Raw genomic sequence first — 15,470 nt, 5'->3', positions numbered from 1 at the left:
TGTGTTTCTCTAAATAAATCCACTTCTTACCTATCACTCTGTCTGTCACTGAATTCTTTCTGTGATGAGACATCAAGAACCTGAGCGTCATTAAGTCCTGAAACCAGGTGTGTGATCTCAGTTGGAGACTGTGGGTTTTGGCCGGGTTCGAGTCCCAGCCTCTTGGGTTCAAATCCCAATCTGAGGTGCATGGTTTCAGATTATATGACCAAAGCTCTAGAGCTTTGCGGTTAAAACAAGCACCCGGACTCAGCCATATAAAAGAACGAAATAATGCCATTTGCAGCGACATGGATGGACCTAGAGATTGTTACACTGAGCGAAGTCAGACAGAGAAAGACAAATACCATATGATATCGCTTCTATGTGGAATCTGAAAAAAAAAAATCGTACAAATGAACCTACTTACAAAACAGAAATAGACTCACAAATGTAGAAGAGAAAGTTATAGTTACCAGTGGGTAAGGGGTGGGAGGGATAAACTGGGAGATTGGGAGTGACATATACACACTACTATATATAAAACAGTTAATTAATAAGAGCCTACTGTATAGCACAGGGAACTCTACTCAATGCTCTATAATGACCTATATGGGAACAGAATCTAAAGAAGAGTGGATATATGTATATGTATAACTGATTCAGTTTGCTGTACAGCAGAGACTAACACAACATTGTAAATCAACTATACTCCAATAAAAATTATTAAAAAAGAAAAAGTCCTCAGAGTAGATGGTGAGAAATGGAATATTTCCCGCCATTATCAGTAAACAAAGGATGTCCCAGTCATCAGCGATTGCAGCCACCACGGCTGGTGAGCTGGTGAGCCCTGAGGGAACTCAGGGAGGAAAAGAATACCTGCCATCTAGCAGCCATCAGACTGCAGCCACTCCCTAACGTGAGCCCTGAGGGAACTCAGGATGGGAAAGCACAGGATACTGGCCCCAGATAGCTGAGGTGCTTTCAAAGGAATGATTTCAGTGACCCCAGACTCTTGCATCTTCCCACACACAGAAAAAACGCTAAATTCCTTGACTTGACTTATCTGGTTTTCTTTAACAATAATCTTCTGACATTCAGACTACCTGTCCTTTGTTGCAAAACTCTTATGTGTCCTAGCTCTCCTGTCACCTCCTCGGAGCAGTTCTCTCAGGGTTACTTGAGATGCTGCCTCCCGGGCTTGAAGTCCTAAAAATTCCCGCCAAATAAAACACAACTCTCAACTTTTAGGCTGTGAATATTTTTTAGTCGACAATGGTCTGGGGCCATAGCTCTGCCTCACCACCTACCGGCTAGGAGAACATGCCACATTTCTTTCCCACCTGTGCCTCAGTTTCCTCATCTGTGAAGCGAGGACGGAAATAATGCCTTCCTTGCAAGTTTGCCGTGAAGTTTAACTGAATTAATACTAACCAGTCAATCCTTTGACATGGTTTCTCTGCACACAGCTGAGTGGTTAATTATTTATGTTATAACAGCATTAAGTTAGGATAACAGTGTATCAGTGTTTATTTATATAAACAATTCTGCTTTGGCTTTTCAAACCAGTCCTACAGAAGTAATTTAGTCAGCCGTGAAGCAGTAAGATGGTCCGGACACTCCTGCTATTGTGTTCATAGCTTTCTAATGAAAATGAAAGCACTGCCTTAAAATCAGAAAGGTCTTGAATTTAAACCCAGTTCTACTACTCAGTAGATATGCAAGTTGTAGACAAATCACTTAATCTTTGAGCCTCAGTTTTATAAACTGTGAAGTACAGCTAACATTGTCCTTGCAAGGGTTACAGAGCATTAGAAGTAAAATGCCCGACACACAGTGAGCCCCTAACGGGTAAAAGTCACTGTGAGGCCGTCAGACAGTGCTTGGGACCATTCTGTACGACGACCCAGAAAAGTGTATTGTCTCACTCAGGTTCACGCTGGTGCTGGCACAGCCAGGACTAGAAAGACTAGGAAGGAGGTCTGATCCCCAGTCAGATATCCTGTGGCTATAAAACCACCATGCAGTGGCCCCATGGAACAATCCCACTGAAAGGAGTGAATCTAACTTGGAGGATACTGCCTCTCAGGTTTGGAAAATGGGAACCGTGTCATGTCCTCCACTTTACCAGAGTCAGGGCTGTTTCTGGATCGTCGCCACAGCCAGGGACCCCTGCCCCTCACATGGCATCGGGACACCTACTTTTGACGAAATATGCTGTTGGCCTCCAGTTCAGCCTCCTCCTTGGTCTTCTCCATGCCCCGGCCCTCGATCCTCTGCATCCTCTCCTCGGGACTCACGGTGAGCAACAGGACCAGGTCGGGTTTGAGCAGGTCCCTGGGCCACTGGTATATAGGGTGATGGGCAGGAGGCAGGTGCTGGAGACCCCCACTTACCTCAGTGGCTATGGCGTAGGTGGCCGTGCTGTGCCAGTACCTGAGAAGGAAAGCGGTAGTGAGTTCCCCGTCCACAGAGGAAGTCAAGGGAGCACCTGAAAACCAGCTGCTGAGGACGCTGAAACCAGAGATGGCTCTGCTGAACTTGTCCTAGTACTGTACACATTAAAGAGGTAAAACTAAATCTTATTTTTTAAAGTATTTATAAAATGTAAAAATAAGTTAAAATCAACAACCACAATAAGAATCAGGTGCACACCACCCAGAGCTCCATTTACTCAGTTAAAACTGCATGTATTGTGATACTACTCTGTTGCCTTGGCCTTGCAGGATGCTTTCTTTTGTGATGGCAGGTTGGCATGGGATGGTAGATTTGTTCGGTAGTCCACTGGTATTTAATGCTGTATCTTGGCCAAACAAAAATCTGCAGGCCCATTCAGTTCCTACAATGTTTTAAAACTGAACTTGCTGGGCTTCCCTGGTGGTGCAGTGGTTGAGAGTCCACCTGCTGATGCAGGGGACACTGGTTCATGCCCCGGTCCGGGAAGATCCCACATGCCACGGAGCGGCTGGGCCCGTGAGCCATGGCCGCTGAGCCTGTGCGTCCGGAGCCTGTGCTCTGCAACGGGAGAGGCCACAACAGTGAGAGGCCTGCGTAACACGCACACACACAAAATAAAAAACTGAACTTGCTGACAAGACATGGAAACAACCTAAACGTCCAACAACAGAGGAATGGATAAAGAAGATGTGGTACATATATACAATGGAATACTACTCAGCCATAAAAAAGAATGAAATAATGCCATTTGCAGCTACATGGATGCAACTAGAGATTATCATACTAAGTGAAGTAAGTCAGAAAGAGAAAGAAAAATACCATATGATATCACTTATACGTGGAATCTAAAATATGACACAAATGAACCTATGAAACAGAAACAGACTCACAGACACAGAGAACTGACTAGTGGTTGCCAAGGGGGTGGAGTTGGGGAGGGATGGAGTGGGAGTTTGGGATTAGCAGATGCAAACTATTATATATAGAGTGGATAAACAACAAGATCCTACTGTAGAGAAAGGGAATTATATTCAATATCCTGTGATAAACCATCATGGAAAAGAATATAAAAAAAAGAATGTAAATATATATATAACTGCATCACTTTGCTGTATGGCAAAAATTAACACAACCTTGTAAACTGACTTCAATTTTAAAAATAAATTAATTAAAAATTAAAAAAATTGGATTTGCTGATGAAATCTGCATTCTAGGGACCCTGGATAGGAGGCCTTTGTCTTTCCCAGCTCTCCACTCATCCAACTGCAACTGTATGGATCAGAAAGAGAAATAAACCCAGATAAAATCTCTGAAACTCTGTGAATGTCCTCCCTGAGTGACAGCGGTCACTCTTGACCGGCTGATCTTAAAAAATGCTTTGAAGAGAGGAAAAGAAAATCACAACCATCAAAGAAAATCAAATCAGCCCACTCTTTCAAAAAGCCCAATGGGGCTTCGCTGGTGGCGCAGTGGTTGAGAGTCCGCCTGCCAATGCAGAGGACACGGGTTCGTGCCCTGGTCCGGGAAGATCCCACATGCTGCGGAGCGGCTGGGCCCGTGAGCCATGGCCACTGAGCCTGTGTTGCGCAACGGGAGGGGCCACAACAGTGAGAGGTCCGCACACGGCAAAAAAAAAAAAAAAAAAAAAAAGCCCAATGGCTTTCTACCACCTGCCAGAAAACATTCAGCCTCCATCTAAGACACAGCCTCTTCCCAGTGTGGACCCAGGCACGTTCTTCCGTGGGGGTCTGTCTTCACACTTTTCCTCCGGCTGGAATGAGGGTCTCAGGCAGCAAAGTGCCTCCTCTTCCTTCTGCAGGCCATGCAGAGGGAGACCCCAGCAGAATTCACTGTTTCCTCCTCTGGGCTCTCTATGCCCTTCATACTCAGCTCTACTGAAGGACTTATTCTAAATTAGAGCCAGTTGTGTACAAGTTTCTCTCTTTCATCTCCTCCATTAGATAATTCATTTTTCAGTCATCTCTGTGTTCCAAAATCTGAAACCAGCATCTGGCACACAATAGGTATGCAACTAATAATGTTTTTTGGATGTAGGAATAAATGAATTAGAATTATTTTATTGATTGGCATAGTTTATTACACTCTTGCCCTGTTCATGTCATATTCCAATTTTAAGTGACGAAATGCACAACTCCAAATCCAGTATCAAAGGACTAACACCTACAAAAACATTTATGAAACAATTATAAACATCCCAATGTCGAGAGGCACCCATGGCCCCATCCTTGTCTGTATTTTCAATTTACTGCCTGTACTGTTTTAAAATCCTAAATTCTTAATCACTCTAGGTTTAAACTGCTTTTCACAGTGAAAAGGACATACTGGTCCTTTATCTACAAAATAAATGCAGAGTGTTATCCAAGCTGTGTATTGTTTTACTCTCTGCCACCTACTTGCTTTGTGTACATTGGTTAAGTCTCAAATTCCTCTTCTGGAAAATGAAAATCATGAAAGCTCTGTTTTCCTCCCATAGTTTTTACAAAAATAGTCAAGTGCTTTTTAAAAATGTATCACACTTGAATTGGGAGATTGGGATTGACATATATACACTAATATGTATAAAATGGGTAACTAATAAGAACCTGCTGTATAAAAAAATAAATAAAATAAAATTCAAAAAAGAAATGTATCACACTGTCATTATAAGGCAATATTTAATTCTTATTGGACACTAAAGCTGTAAGATTTCAAATTATGATAATACAATACAGAGAATACTGAAAAGAACAAAGGTAAAAAATTAATTTGGGGGCTGATCAATTCTAATATCATTCATTCTTCAAAGCCCTTTTCCACCTCCAAAAGCGTGGCCAGTGTAGCTGCTAGCGCCTTGAATTCTGCCTGGGGCCATTCCTATGTATCACTTACCAGACTTTTAATCACTCACAAACTTGTACCTTCACCTTCTCAACCAGATACATCTTGTCTCCCAAGCTGAATAAACCCAAGCAGGTCCAGGTTTTCTTCTTCTTGGCAACAAAACTACAATTTACACTGCATTTTGCACATGTGCCGTGTTCACTGAATTAAATACTTAGCTATGAATACAGAGGCTGATATCATCTAAATGTAAAAAGCCTTCTTTATTGTAGAAAAACCATCAGCAAGAATAGATTTTTTAAAGGTAATGAGGGTGATTAAGTTGCCAACCTTAACCGCAGTCACTATCAAAAATTATTCCATCTCCCTTCTTTTTTCAGCTAGATGATGGTGTTGTCTAAAATGGATTTCCTTAAAATCTTTAAACATGAACAAAACCCATCCAGACAACAAATAACTGCGCTTTTCTTCTCATCTGACAAGGTGATCTAGCATTAGCTCTTTAAAGAAACAAAATTGCAGACAATTCACAGACATAAAGAAGAAAAATCAGGGAAGAATGGGAGCCCTGTTCTGCAAAGCCAGAGTTCTCTCACTGACAACACTGCTGCTCATTTTAAATAATCATACCCTCTGGCCATCAATTTCAGACTCATTATTTAGTATTCTCCATTCCTGCCATAGGGAAACCACATTAGCTCAAATCAAATGCAATTTGTTGACACATTATACATCACTTATAAAATAATGCTTTATATTTTTATGGCAATGTGCTGTTTTCAAAGCACGTCCACCTTCATCAACTCATTGGATATTCACCACAAGTCTTTTAATTTTTATTCTGTATTGGAGTATACTTGATGAATAACGTTGTGTTAGTTTCAGGTGTACAGCATGGTGATTCAGTTATACATATACATGTATCTGTTCTTTTTTCAAATTCTGGTCAGCAGGGAAGGGATAAAGAATATCATCTTTGAAGAGATTAGGAAACAGGATGCAGAGAATAAGTGTCTACCTACATGCAGAAACCCGTGCTGCTCCAGGATTTTTGGAAATCCTAGGAAGTAATGTGCCTTATGAAGTCACACTTTATTAGGAAAAGCCTAGTCTATCTCCTTGAAATAAAGAGAGACTAACAAAATATATATATATATATATATATATATATATCTCAATATGGTAAATCCAAGGAGTTTAACAATAGGGTGGATCCCACAGGTGAAGAAGTCCCACAAAGGAAAGCAATGTCTTACCCTTGTCTAGGATTCCTTGTAACTTGCCAACTTTGAAATCACTATCTTGCCATCCCCAAAGTTAAGAGTACCCACTGGCATTATAGCTTAGATGACAGCAAAGGCCTTCTAACTACTTTGTACGGTTTTCATCTTCCCCACCACCACTCAGCACCACACACTTTTTCTTAGGTCCAGTCACCTTTCCCCAGGCTTCCCACGCCTCAGACCACTCTGCTTCTTCGTCCCATAAATATCAAGCCCCTTGCTTTGGGGAAGGCAGATTTGAGATGTGTTCTGCCGTCTCCTTGCTTGGCGGCCTTATGAATGAACCCTTTCTCTGCTGCAAACAAGAGTCTCAGTGTTCGGCTTGGGGAACATCGAACCTGGTTTGGTAACACACGTGGGCACCAAAGTTGTGTAAAAGAATGGTCATGGCCACAGGGACGATTCTCACAGGTGGCGTGAAGGAAGGCAGATGCAAACAGCAGTCAATGTCTACCTGCTTGTAGAGACAGTTCAAGAACACGCAGAACTAACCTGCGGTGACGGAGTCAGGGTCATGGTTCCCACGGGCGGGAGGATGGGTCGTGACTGGGAGGGAAGGAACTTACCGGGTGGAGTAAGGTTCTAAGTCACGACCTGGGTGCAGGATGTACTTGAACATGTTCACTTTTTAAAATTCCTTGAGATTTCCATTTATAATTAGTGCTCTTCCCTGAACACTTGTCAGGTTTCAGTGCAACTGCTCATCTTTCCAAAAATAAGTCAAATTGCAGCAAGAACAAGATGTACACTGGAGTCATGTTAAGGACAAATGCAGCTGCAACTGAAGCCCTCTGGTACTCCCCACCAACTGCATCTCTCTCTCTTTCCCAGGGGACAGCACTCTCCTAAATTTGGTGCTCAACATCCTTCCATCCCTTTTTTGGTATTATGTTTTGTATTATTTTGCATGTGTTCTACTGAATATCTTTCTGCAAGTTGATTCCTTTCATTTGAAATTAGTTTTGTAACTTAGGCACATTGATGCATCCTACGAGTGCATATGGCTGTCCGGTGCTCCATTTTATAAGTATATGCCAGTATTAACTTACCCTTTCTTCTGCTGATGCCTTTGGTTTTTCAAGTTTTTCAATATTATGAACAAAGCTGAAACAAACTGTATTTCTTCAGGAAGTGGAAGCAATCTTCTCAAATTGCTCCCCAAGTCACCCTATAGGTGCCCACTCCCACCAGCACCATGTGAGTTTCTATCAATCCACATCACCTCCAACTCTGGGCTATCAGACTTTTCTAATGAGTTCTCACCAACCTGATGAGAGTAAAACGGGCTCTCATCATCGTTTGAATTTCCATTCTTAGTAGGACTTGCCTGCCATTCCCTTTGTCCATTTTTGTAGCACTTTTAAGCTACTTCTTATATATGAAATTTCAAAATATAACTCAGCTTCTGTCACTCCATTATCTGAAACCTCCCAAAGGCCCCCCTCTGCACTCAGAACAAATTCCACACTCTTTTGTCACAGCCACAGACCCTGCTGACCTGTCTCTGCCTTTTTATCCATCCAGAAAGCAGCCCCTCGTCCACATGTTTTCCTCACGATGGCCTGTTTCTAGCCCTGGAATGTGTTCGCATTTTCCCGTCTCTACACTTTGCTTTTGCTGACCCCTCTCCCACAAAGCTTTTACTCCAGGATTTTCAGGTGTGTCTCTCTTTGGTCATTCAGAGCTCAGACCACTGGTACCCCCTCACGCAGGCCTTCCTAAGTCACATCTAGTGGGGGGTTAGCTATCCTCCACCACACGACCTTGATCTCTCCTCTTTATACTATTTATCACTCTCTGATATTACCTTATGTATCTGTATGCTTGATTATTACCTTCTCCTTCAACAGAATGTTTGCTCCATGAAAGCAGGGCACTGCCTAGCTCATTTACCACCGAATCCTCTAAATTGAGAACTGTCTTTGGCAAATGGTAGATGCCCAATATATGTTTGTTGAATAAGCCGATAAACAAATGAACCACTGAAAGCTTGATTTGTGAAGCAGAGAGTTTTTTAATATCCCCCATATGCTATTTCTAGCTCTGTCACTTTGGCAAGTTACTTAACTTTTCTAAGACCTGTGTTTCTCATCAGTAATTTTCGTATCTATGTAGTAGTTGTTCCAGATGTTAGTATAGTATGTATAATGTCTTTAGGAAAATGCCAGCCAATGGTGTGATTAATAAATCATAGACATTATTCCTGTTATTATCATAATACACTTTGTCTTAAACACTGTTGTGTACTTGCATGTATATGTACACACACACACACACACACACACACACACACTACTCATATGTTAGGAAGAAAATGCCGAATTCAACGCATCTTTATACCCACCTGTCTACAATCACAGGCGATTTGGTAGATTCTTTAGCTATTTCAGAAGCCACGATATAATTGCCCAAAGAGTAAAAAGCTCTTCTAATGATAGTTGGTTCATCATCAAAGATTTTCCTCCACTGGCTGATGCAAGAGGGTGGTGACTTCAAGAGAACAGCCTTGAGTGAATCTGAAACTGACTGGGTCACAGTGGTTTTACCTGCAGGTCGGATACAAAATGCAGCACATCTTAACCACAGCCACGGTATCACTCCCAAAAGTTAACATTGATGCCAGAGCAAAGACATTCTTTCCACCTGTTACCAGAAGGAGTTGATTAAATAATACAATTCTTTACAAACAGTTGCCAACCCTTGGGAATTCAGGATTCCTGTTTGGTGTGAGAATGCTTGAAAGTAAAAAACAAATGGTCATCTCGTTTACAGACTAATGATAAACTCTGCTATCAGCTTCCAGGAACTCACTCCTCCCATCACGCCTCATCTGACTCAGGAAGGAGACTCACAGGGAACCCCATGACCCTGTGGTTCTCCCAGATCCACCCTGTCCTTGGGTATTCCCTGTGGCCCTTGGAGCCACCCTTTTCCTGCTGTCGTGTGTTGGACTAAGTGTGGGCACGTCCACTGTATCCTGACGCCTATTTGGCAGCTCCAAAGGCTTCTGCCCTCCACTCCCTAGCTCTTCCACACTTTGTTTCCACAGGGGCCTCTGAACTGCCTGCAGTTCCTGGACACACCAGGCCGGTTCGGGTCCCCAGCTTCACCCTGCTGTTTCTTCTGTCTGGAGGCTCTCTCCTGCCTTCCTCACCCGACCAACTCCTGTCCTACTGAAAGCCCAGTCCAGGATCCATCCTTCCAAGGTCTCCCGGACTGTGACCGCCCCTCATCTCCCACACCGAGGCTGTACCCAGTGCCCTCCCATGTTCACCGGAGCACCTGAGGCTCCCCCCACCTTACGGGGATGGATAACGGAAGTTATCTATCTTTGTGTCCCAGGCCAGCCTTGCTCCGTGCCTGGCACACGACAGAGGCTCACAGGAGGCTTATGAATTGAACCCTGTATAAAGTTTTGTGTGTCAACAATTGTCTATTCCTACAACTCACTGCCTGTAACTAGAAGGTAATATTCTCTTACCTGTGGCATCCAGGCCTTCAATGACAATAACGGGGAACTTTCCCTTCTGGACCTGCTCTGGGCACTGGTCAAGCAGGTCCAGCACAGCCCGGGCTTCAGGAATGAAGGATGTACACTGTAAAAGAACGTCCGTGCATCAGCAGCAAAGCGACGGGGCCCTGGCAGAAGCTACATCTAATTGCTGAGAAGAAGACCGCACAATGCTACTAAGGCATAAGCTATGTTTGGCGCCATACCAAAATGTGAAGTAGTTTGAACCTGAGCAAGGGCTGCCTTGCTTTATTTTGTCCCGCGTCGCTGAGGCTCAAAAAGGCCGTAACTGTCGGGACCACCCAGCCTGCAACGCTCATTGACCAGCTTCCCCCAGAGGAGGAAGGGCAGAAAAGATGTATAATTGCAAAGCAGTGTCACGTAGCGACAGTGGAACCATGGGCCCTGTGTGTCACAAAGGTGGGAAATCAGCCACACTGTAGGCTCCAAAGAAAGCAGTCAGCATCCCGTCCTGTGCTAAGCTCTTGGGGGCTCAGAAGAGTGGCAAGCACTGCAATCACCAAGCGGGTAGGGCGGCGTCTCCGGGAGATTCCAGGTTTTGAACTGTGCACGACCTCACGTGTACTCACAGCACCTCTACAGAGAGGCCCAGACATGTATTTTCTTCTTACGTGCTTACTCTGAGCCAGGCAACAGTCTAAGTGCTTTCACAGTATTAACTTGGCCACTGTTGAAGAGAACCCTGTGAGTGTGCTACCGTTATTAACCCCATCTACGGATCAGGGAAACCAAGGCAAAGAAGCATGTTTAATAAACTCACTGAAAGTAACACAGGTAATACATGCCAGAGTTTGGATTCAAACCCAGGTCTTGCAATCTTAACCACTCGGAAATACTATCCCAGGGCTCATACAAAGTATCTAAGACCCATAGTGCAGCCTAGGGACCTGCCCAGGCTGCGCTCAGGCCGGATCTTAGCTGTCCCGCACCGCACCGAGCACCTCCTGTGGGTCAGATGCTACCCTGTCCTAACACTGCAAGGCAGGTATTTTACAGATGAAAAGGCACAAAGCAACACGGAGTAGCCGAGTGTCTGGGTGGCAGCCAGTAAGCAAGCAGGCACCGCTTAATCTAAGTTTCTTAAAACCCCAAGCTCATGCCCTTTCTCTACACCCCGACCTCCCGGAACAGGGTCCTCACTTCCAAGATGGCATTGCCTTCCCTGTACCCAGCGGCACCCCCCCACCCCCACCTCGGGAACCGCCAGCGCGGGAGCCGCACCGCTCCGGTTGGGATGTCAGTTTCCCCCATGGGGTTGGGGGTCCCTGGCGAGCAAGAATCTGGAAAGAGCCACGGTGTCTAAACAGAGGCTGGCCCACCGGCGACCTTCACCACCAGATTTGCGCTCGGGAGTAAAGAAACTCCCTGGCAAAGGGAGGTCTGCACAGGCCAGCCCCGCGGAGAGCGCACGGTGTCCACTTCCCTGGCCTGGGGGATCCACCCTGAGCGCTGGGAAGAGATCCAACTCTTACCGCCTCCAGAACGGCGCGGGCGGCCTCCCGGCAGGGGAAGACCCCGGAGCTAGGCAGGTCCGGCACCACCGGGTGCAGCACGGGCTCCGGCACGGGCACGACGCGCTCGCGGCCCAGCTGCCGCCACCCCAAGCCGTCCTGCCGTTCCCACGGGAGCTGCCACAGCCGGCAGAGCGGGTCGCCGGAGAACTCGGCCAGGCGCGGGCGCGGAGCCTCCGGGCAAGCATCCAGCAGTGCCAGCAGAGCGCTCCGGGTGTCGGGGCTGTCGCGGGGGTCGCAGAGAAGGAAGCCGTGCTGCAGGCCCCCCGCCCCGCCGCCCGGGCGGTAGCACAGCAGGCGGCGCAGCTGGCACCGCCGGAAGGGGCCGCGCCGCAGCTGGTGCAGCAAGCGCTGGTGCAGCCGGGCCGCGCGCACCCGGGCCGCGCAGCCCGCGCTCCCGGCCACCGGCACGCTCAGAGAGTAGCTGCGGCCCGGGGGGCCCAGGAGCGCGGCCACGCCGGGGTCGGGGCGCGCGCCCGGGTCCTCGTCGCCCACTGCGAAGTGAGCCAGGGTGCAGCCGGGCAGCTCCAGCGCGAAGCAGCGCGGCGGCGCCATGGCCCGACCGCAGGCCCCGCGCCGCAGCCCCGAGAGACGCGCGAGCAGCAGTGGGGCGCGCGGGCGGCGGCCAAAGACCATGGGCACCTCCCGGTCCCGCCCCGCGCGTTGAAAACGAAACCCGGGACTCGGCGGGCGGCGCCGCGGGGAAAAGCGAAAGCGAAGCAGCGGCGGCGGCGGCGGCGGCGGCGGCGGCGGCGGCGGGGGGGGCGGCGGCGGGGGAAGCGGGCGGGGCCCTGGATGGGGCGCCCTCCCCGGCCTCCGCTTCCGCCTCCGCCTCGCCGCGAGGTCGCGCCGGGAGCAGGCAGCTGCCGGGAGGGGATTCCCGCAGGGGCCGGGCCGCAGGCTGCCGCCGATGGGGACCCGCGCTGCGATCGATGGGGAGCGGGCAGGGGGTGCCAGGCCCCGTTTGAATAATTCCTGGGAGTGTGTGTGTGTGTGTGTGTGTGTGTGTCTCACCTGCGCCACCACGCTCACCGGCTCTTGCTCGCTCTCTGGTACCGCCGACGCCTCACCTGGGGTCGCCTTGCGGGCCTCGCAGACGCGGCCGCTAGCGACCCCAGCCCTGCGCCCCGAGCGCCCTCCCCGCCCGCGCCCGGACTCCAGGCCTGGGAGCCGCTGTAGCGTTTTCACCCCGCTTTGCACACGCTTTCCCCTCTTTTGGAATTAACCCCTCCTTTTGCTGACTCTCAAACTGAGAAGTGTCCCCAGACTGGCATCTCTAAGTTGACTTATGCCAAATTAAGGTCGTGCACGCAGGTCCAATGAGACAGCAGCTTGATGGCCTGGAAGCGCCTTATCAGCCAGCAGCCGGCGTCAGATGCATTGCTGCCTTTGTATAGTAAAGCAGCATTGACAAGATTATTTGGGTGTTTTGTGTTTACTCATTGACTGATATCTTTGAAAATGATTGTCCAGCAGACCCAAAAGTTAGAATTGAAACAAAGATGGAAAACATTAGATAAACTGAAAGCATATAGTTATGATTTAATCAAATGTGCATTTAGCGTGGGATTAAGTTTAATTCTGAAAGGAAAACCCTTTATGATAGACATGAACTATTACAGATATGTGGTTGAAGTATGGTTAATAGGCAAGGAATAATTCTGAGATTAAGATGTTTTTAGCTCTTTGAGAACAGGATCATTTTTATACTCTGTGAGCAATTTGACTTTTGGACATTTAGGGAGCAGAGATGTTGTCACCTGTGTGGAACATAAGAAAATAGGAAAAGAACAAAGTCCTTTTGGTTCCTTAGGACAGGATTGCATCCTCCCGTGAGCCTTTCTTGACCTTTTTTCCATGACCCCCCCCCCCAATCATATCTGCTCTTAATTTAAGTTTTCCTCTCCATTTTCACTCACCCTCCTCCCTACCAGAAGACTGTGAAATTAGTGACACTGCAGGATCTGGTCTCGCTCAATGTTAACGGGGAGTCGAAGATTGAAGATACAATGTCTTCATTCATGAAGTGAAAAAAATCTCTGTCATATTTTTGAGCTCCAATTTCAAATTCCCAGGACAGAGAATCTGATGGACCCAGCTTGGGTGCATGTTTAGATTGAATAAACTTGCCTGTAGTAACCTATCCAGTGGGTGTGGAGGAAAAAAGCTGGGCCTGGAAAGACACTTGAAAGAGGTCCTTGAATGAATGAACAGCACGACTTTATTCATTTAAAAAGCCAGAGTCTTCGACACTGACAACGTCAACCAGGAAAACATGAAAGATCCTAGTCATTCTGCTCCTAAGGAAAAAGAGCAGAAAGGGAGAATTAACTAATATAAATGTTGTAATTAATAAACAATAAAATGAGAAAATAACATTTATTTTGAAAAAGAGATTGGTTTTTTGGGATCCCTTCCATGGCCAGGCTCTGGCCTCCAGAGACCAGCTGGCACCGCATAAAACTGCTCTGGGGGCCAGACCCCTGGGTTGTGGGCTTCTGATTTGAAGGGTACACTATCTTTTCTCACTAAGAAATATAGTTTATACAGCTCCCTGTGAGAAGAGAGCTAACACAGCAGGTGCAGGTACTTACTCCTGGCATCTCTACTGGGGAGCCTGGAGCCATGGTTCATCGTTGCCAAATCCTAGAAATATGCCCTCAAAAGCTTCTTTATATCAGTCATCGATGGTTCTGTGTTTGCACCAGCAACAATGGACACGCCACGGCAACTTGTTGGGGTTGCTTCACACAAACATCAAGATTGGTGATGGGCACCTCATTCACAGATGGGGTCCTGAGATTAGTTGACCAAGACTGGTCACAGCAGGATGTGCCTACATGTCCAGCCCACCACGTAATGGCAAATCTGAGACCCAAGCGGGCTTTCCTGACCGGCCATCTCACTCCTGTACCCAGGGTGGGAGTGCTTCTAGAAAGAAAGCACATCTATCTATGCAACCTAGATGGTGAAGGACTCAGAAGCTGTGCCCGTCTCTCCAGACTCCTCTGATGTTCATCTTTTTCCTGTTATCCTTGCTCTGCATCTCTTCCCTGGAATAAAGCCCGCCTGTGAGTGTGACCTGTTCCTGTCCCAGGAGTCCTTATAGACGATTAGCAAACACGTGAGTGGTTTTAAGGCTCCTAAAACACAACCCAATACACACATACACACACACACACACACGGAAATTAAATTAGAAGTTCAAGGAACTCTTACTTTGAAGTGCTTTGATATTCCATTGTATTTATTTAAATACACACACTCACACACATAATTACAACTCTGTAAATTAGTGAAATGGCACTCATTGGATGAATTAAATTACAACCAGTAAATGAGTGAACAGGAAAGACAAAGAGTTAAAGAAGATATTTGCAAAACATATAACTAAGAAAGTACATCTATACAATGAATTCTTATAGATCAATCATAAAAATGCAGAAAATCCAGTACAAAAAGGGGCAAGGGATTTGAATAGGCACATCACAAACGAGAATATCCAAATAGCTAATAAATATATTAAAACATGCTTTAACATCATTAGTCATCAGGAAACTGGAAAGTAAAACCACAAGACACCACTCCACAGCCACTGAGATGGCTAAAATTAAACCAGGTAAAACAAACATCTTACAGTGACAACACCAAGTGAGAAGAAAGATGTGGAGCAATACTTACATTACTCTGGTCGGAGTGTAAATCGGGCCAGCACTCTGGAAAACTCTATGGAATTATGTACTAAAGGGGAGTATATATGTATATATATATATATATATATATTTTTTTTTTTTTTTTTTTTCGTACGCGGGCCTCTCACTGTTGTGGCCTCTCCCGTTGCGGAGCACAGGCTCCGGACACGCAGGC

At 46.5% G+C, this 15,470-nt stretch overlaps 1 protein-coding gene across 1 annotated transcript; it reads right to left on the bottom strand.

Annotated features, from left to right (window-relative positions):
- Window positions 1–2,177: 2,177 nt before the first annotated feature.
- Window positions 2,178–12,239, bottom strand: CMPK2 (cytidine/uridine monophosphate kinase 2). The gene is made up of 4 exons (XM_065891454.1): window positions 11,565–12,239; window positions 10,042–10,156; window positions 8,905–9,106; window positions 2,178–2,415 (listed from the first exon to the last, which is right to left on the bottom strand). Exons 1-4 carry the CDS (start codon window positions 12,237–12,239, stop codon window positions 2,178–2,180), a joined length of 1,230 nt encoding a protein of 409 aa, XP_065747526.1.
- Between the last annotated feature and the right edge of the window lie 3,231 nt (window positions 12,240–15,470).

This window comes from Phocoena phocoena, chromosome 14, assembly GCF_963924675.1.
Source record: "Phocoena phocoena chromosome 14, mPhoPho1.1, whole genome shotgun sequence".
Taxonomy (NCBI): Eukaryota; Metazoa; Chordata; class Mammalia; order Artiodactyla; family Phocoenidae; genus Phocoena; species Phocoena phocoena.
Note: the sequence above shows the minus strand (reverse complement) of the source record. Positions and strands in the feature narration are given on the sequence as shown.

What these genes read in the sequence shown, in the direction of transcription:
- CMPK2 (XM_065891454.1), bottom strand. Translation starts at nt 12,239, where the DNA reads ATGGTCTTTGGCCGCCGCCCGCGCGCCCCACTGCTGCTCGCGCGTCTC. An exon ending in CCCGCGCCGTTCTGGAGGCG is followed by an intron (nt 10,157 to 11,564) that starts GTAAGAGTTGGA and finishes GTTCTTTTACAG; the next exon opens with TGTACATCCTTCATTCCTGA. An exon ending in TGAAGGCCTGGATGCCACAG is followed by an intron (nt 9,107 to 10,041) that starts GTAAGAGAATAT and finishes TCCGACCTGCAG; the next exon opens with GTAAAACCACTGTGACCCAG.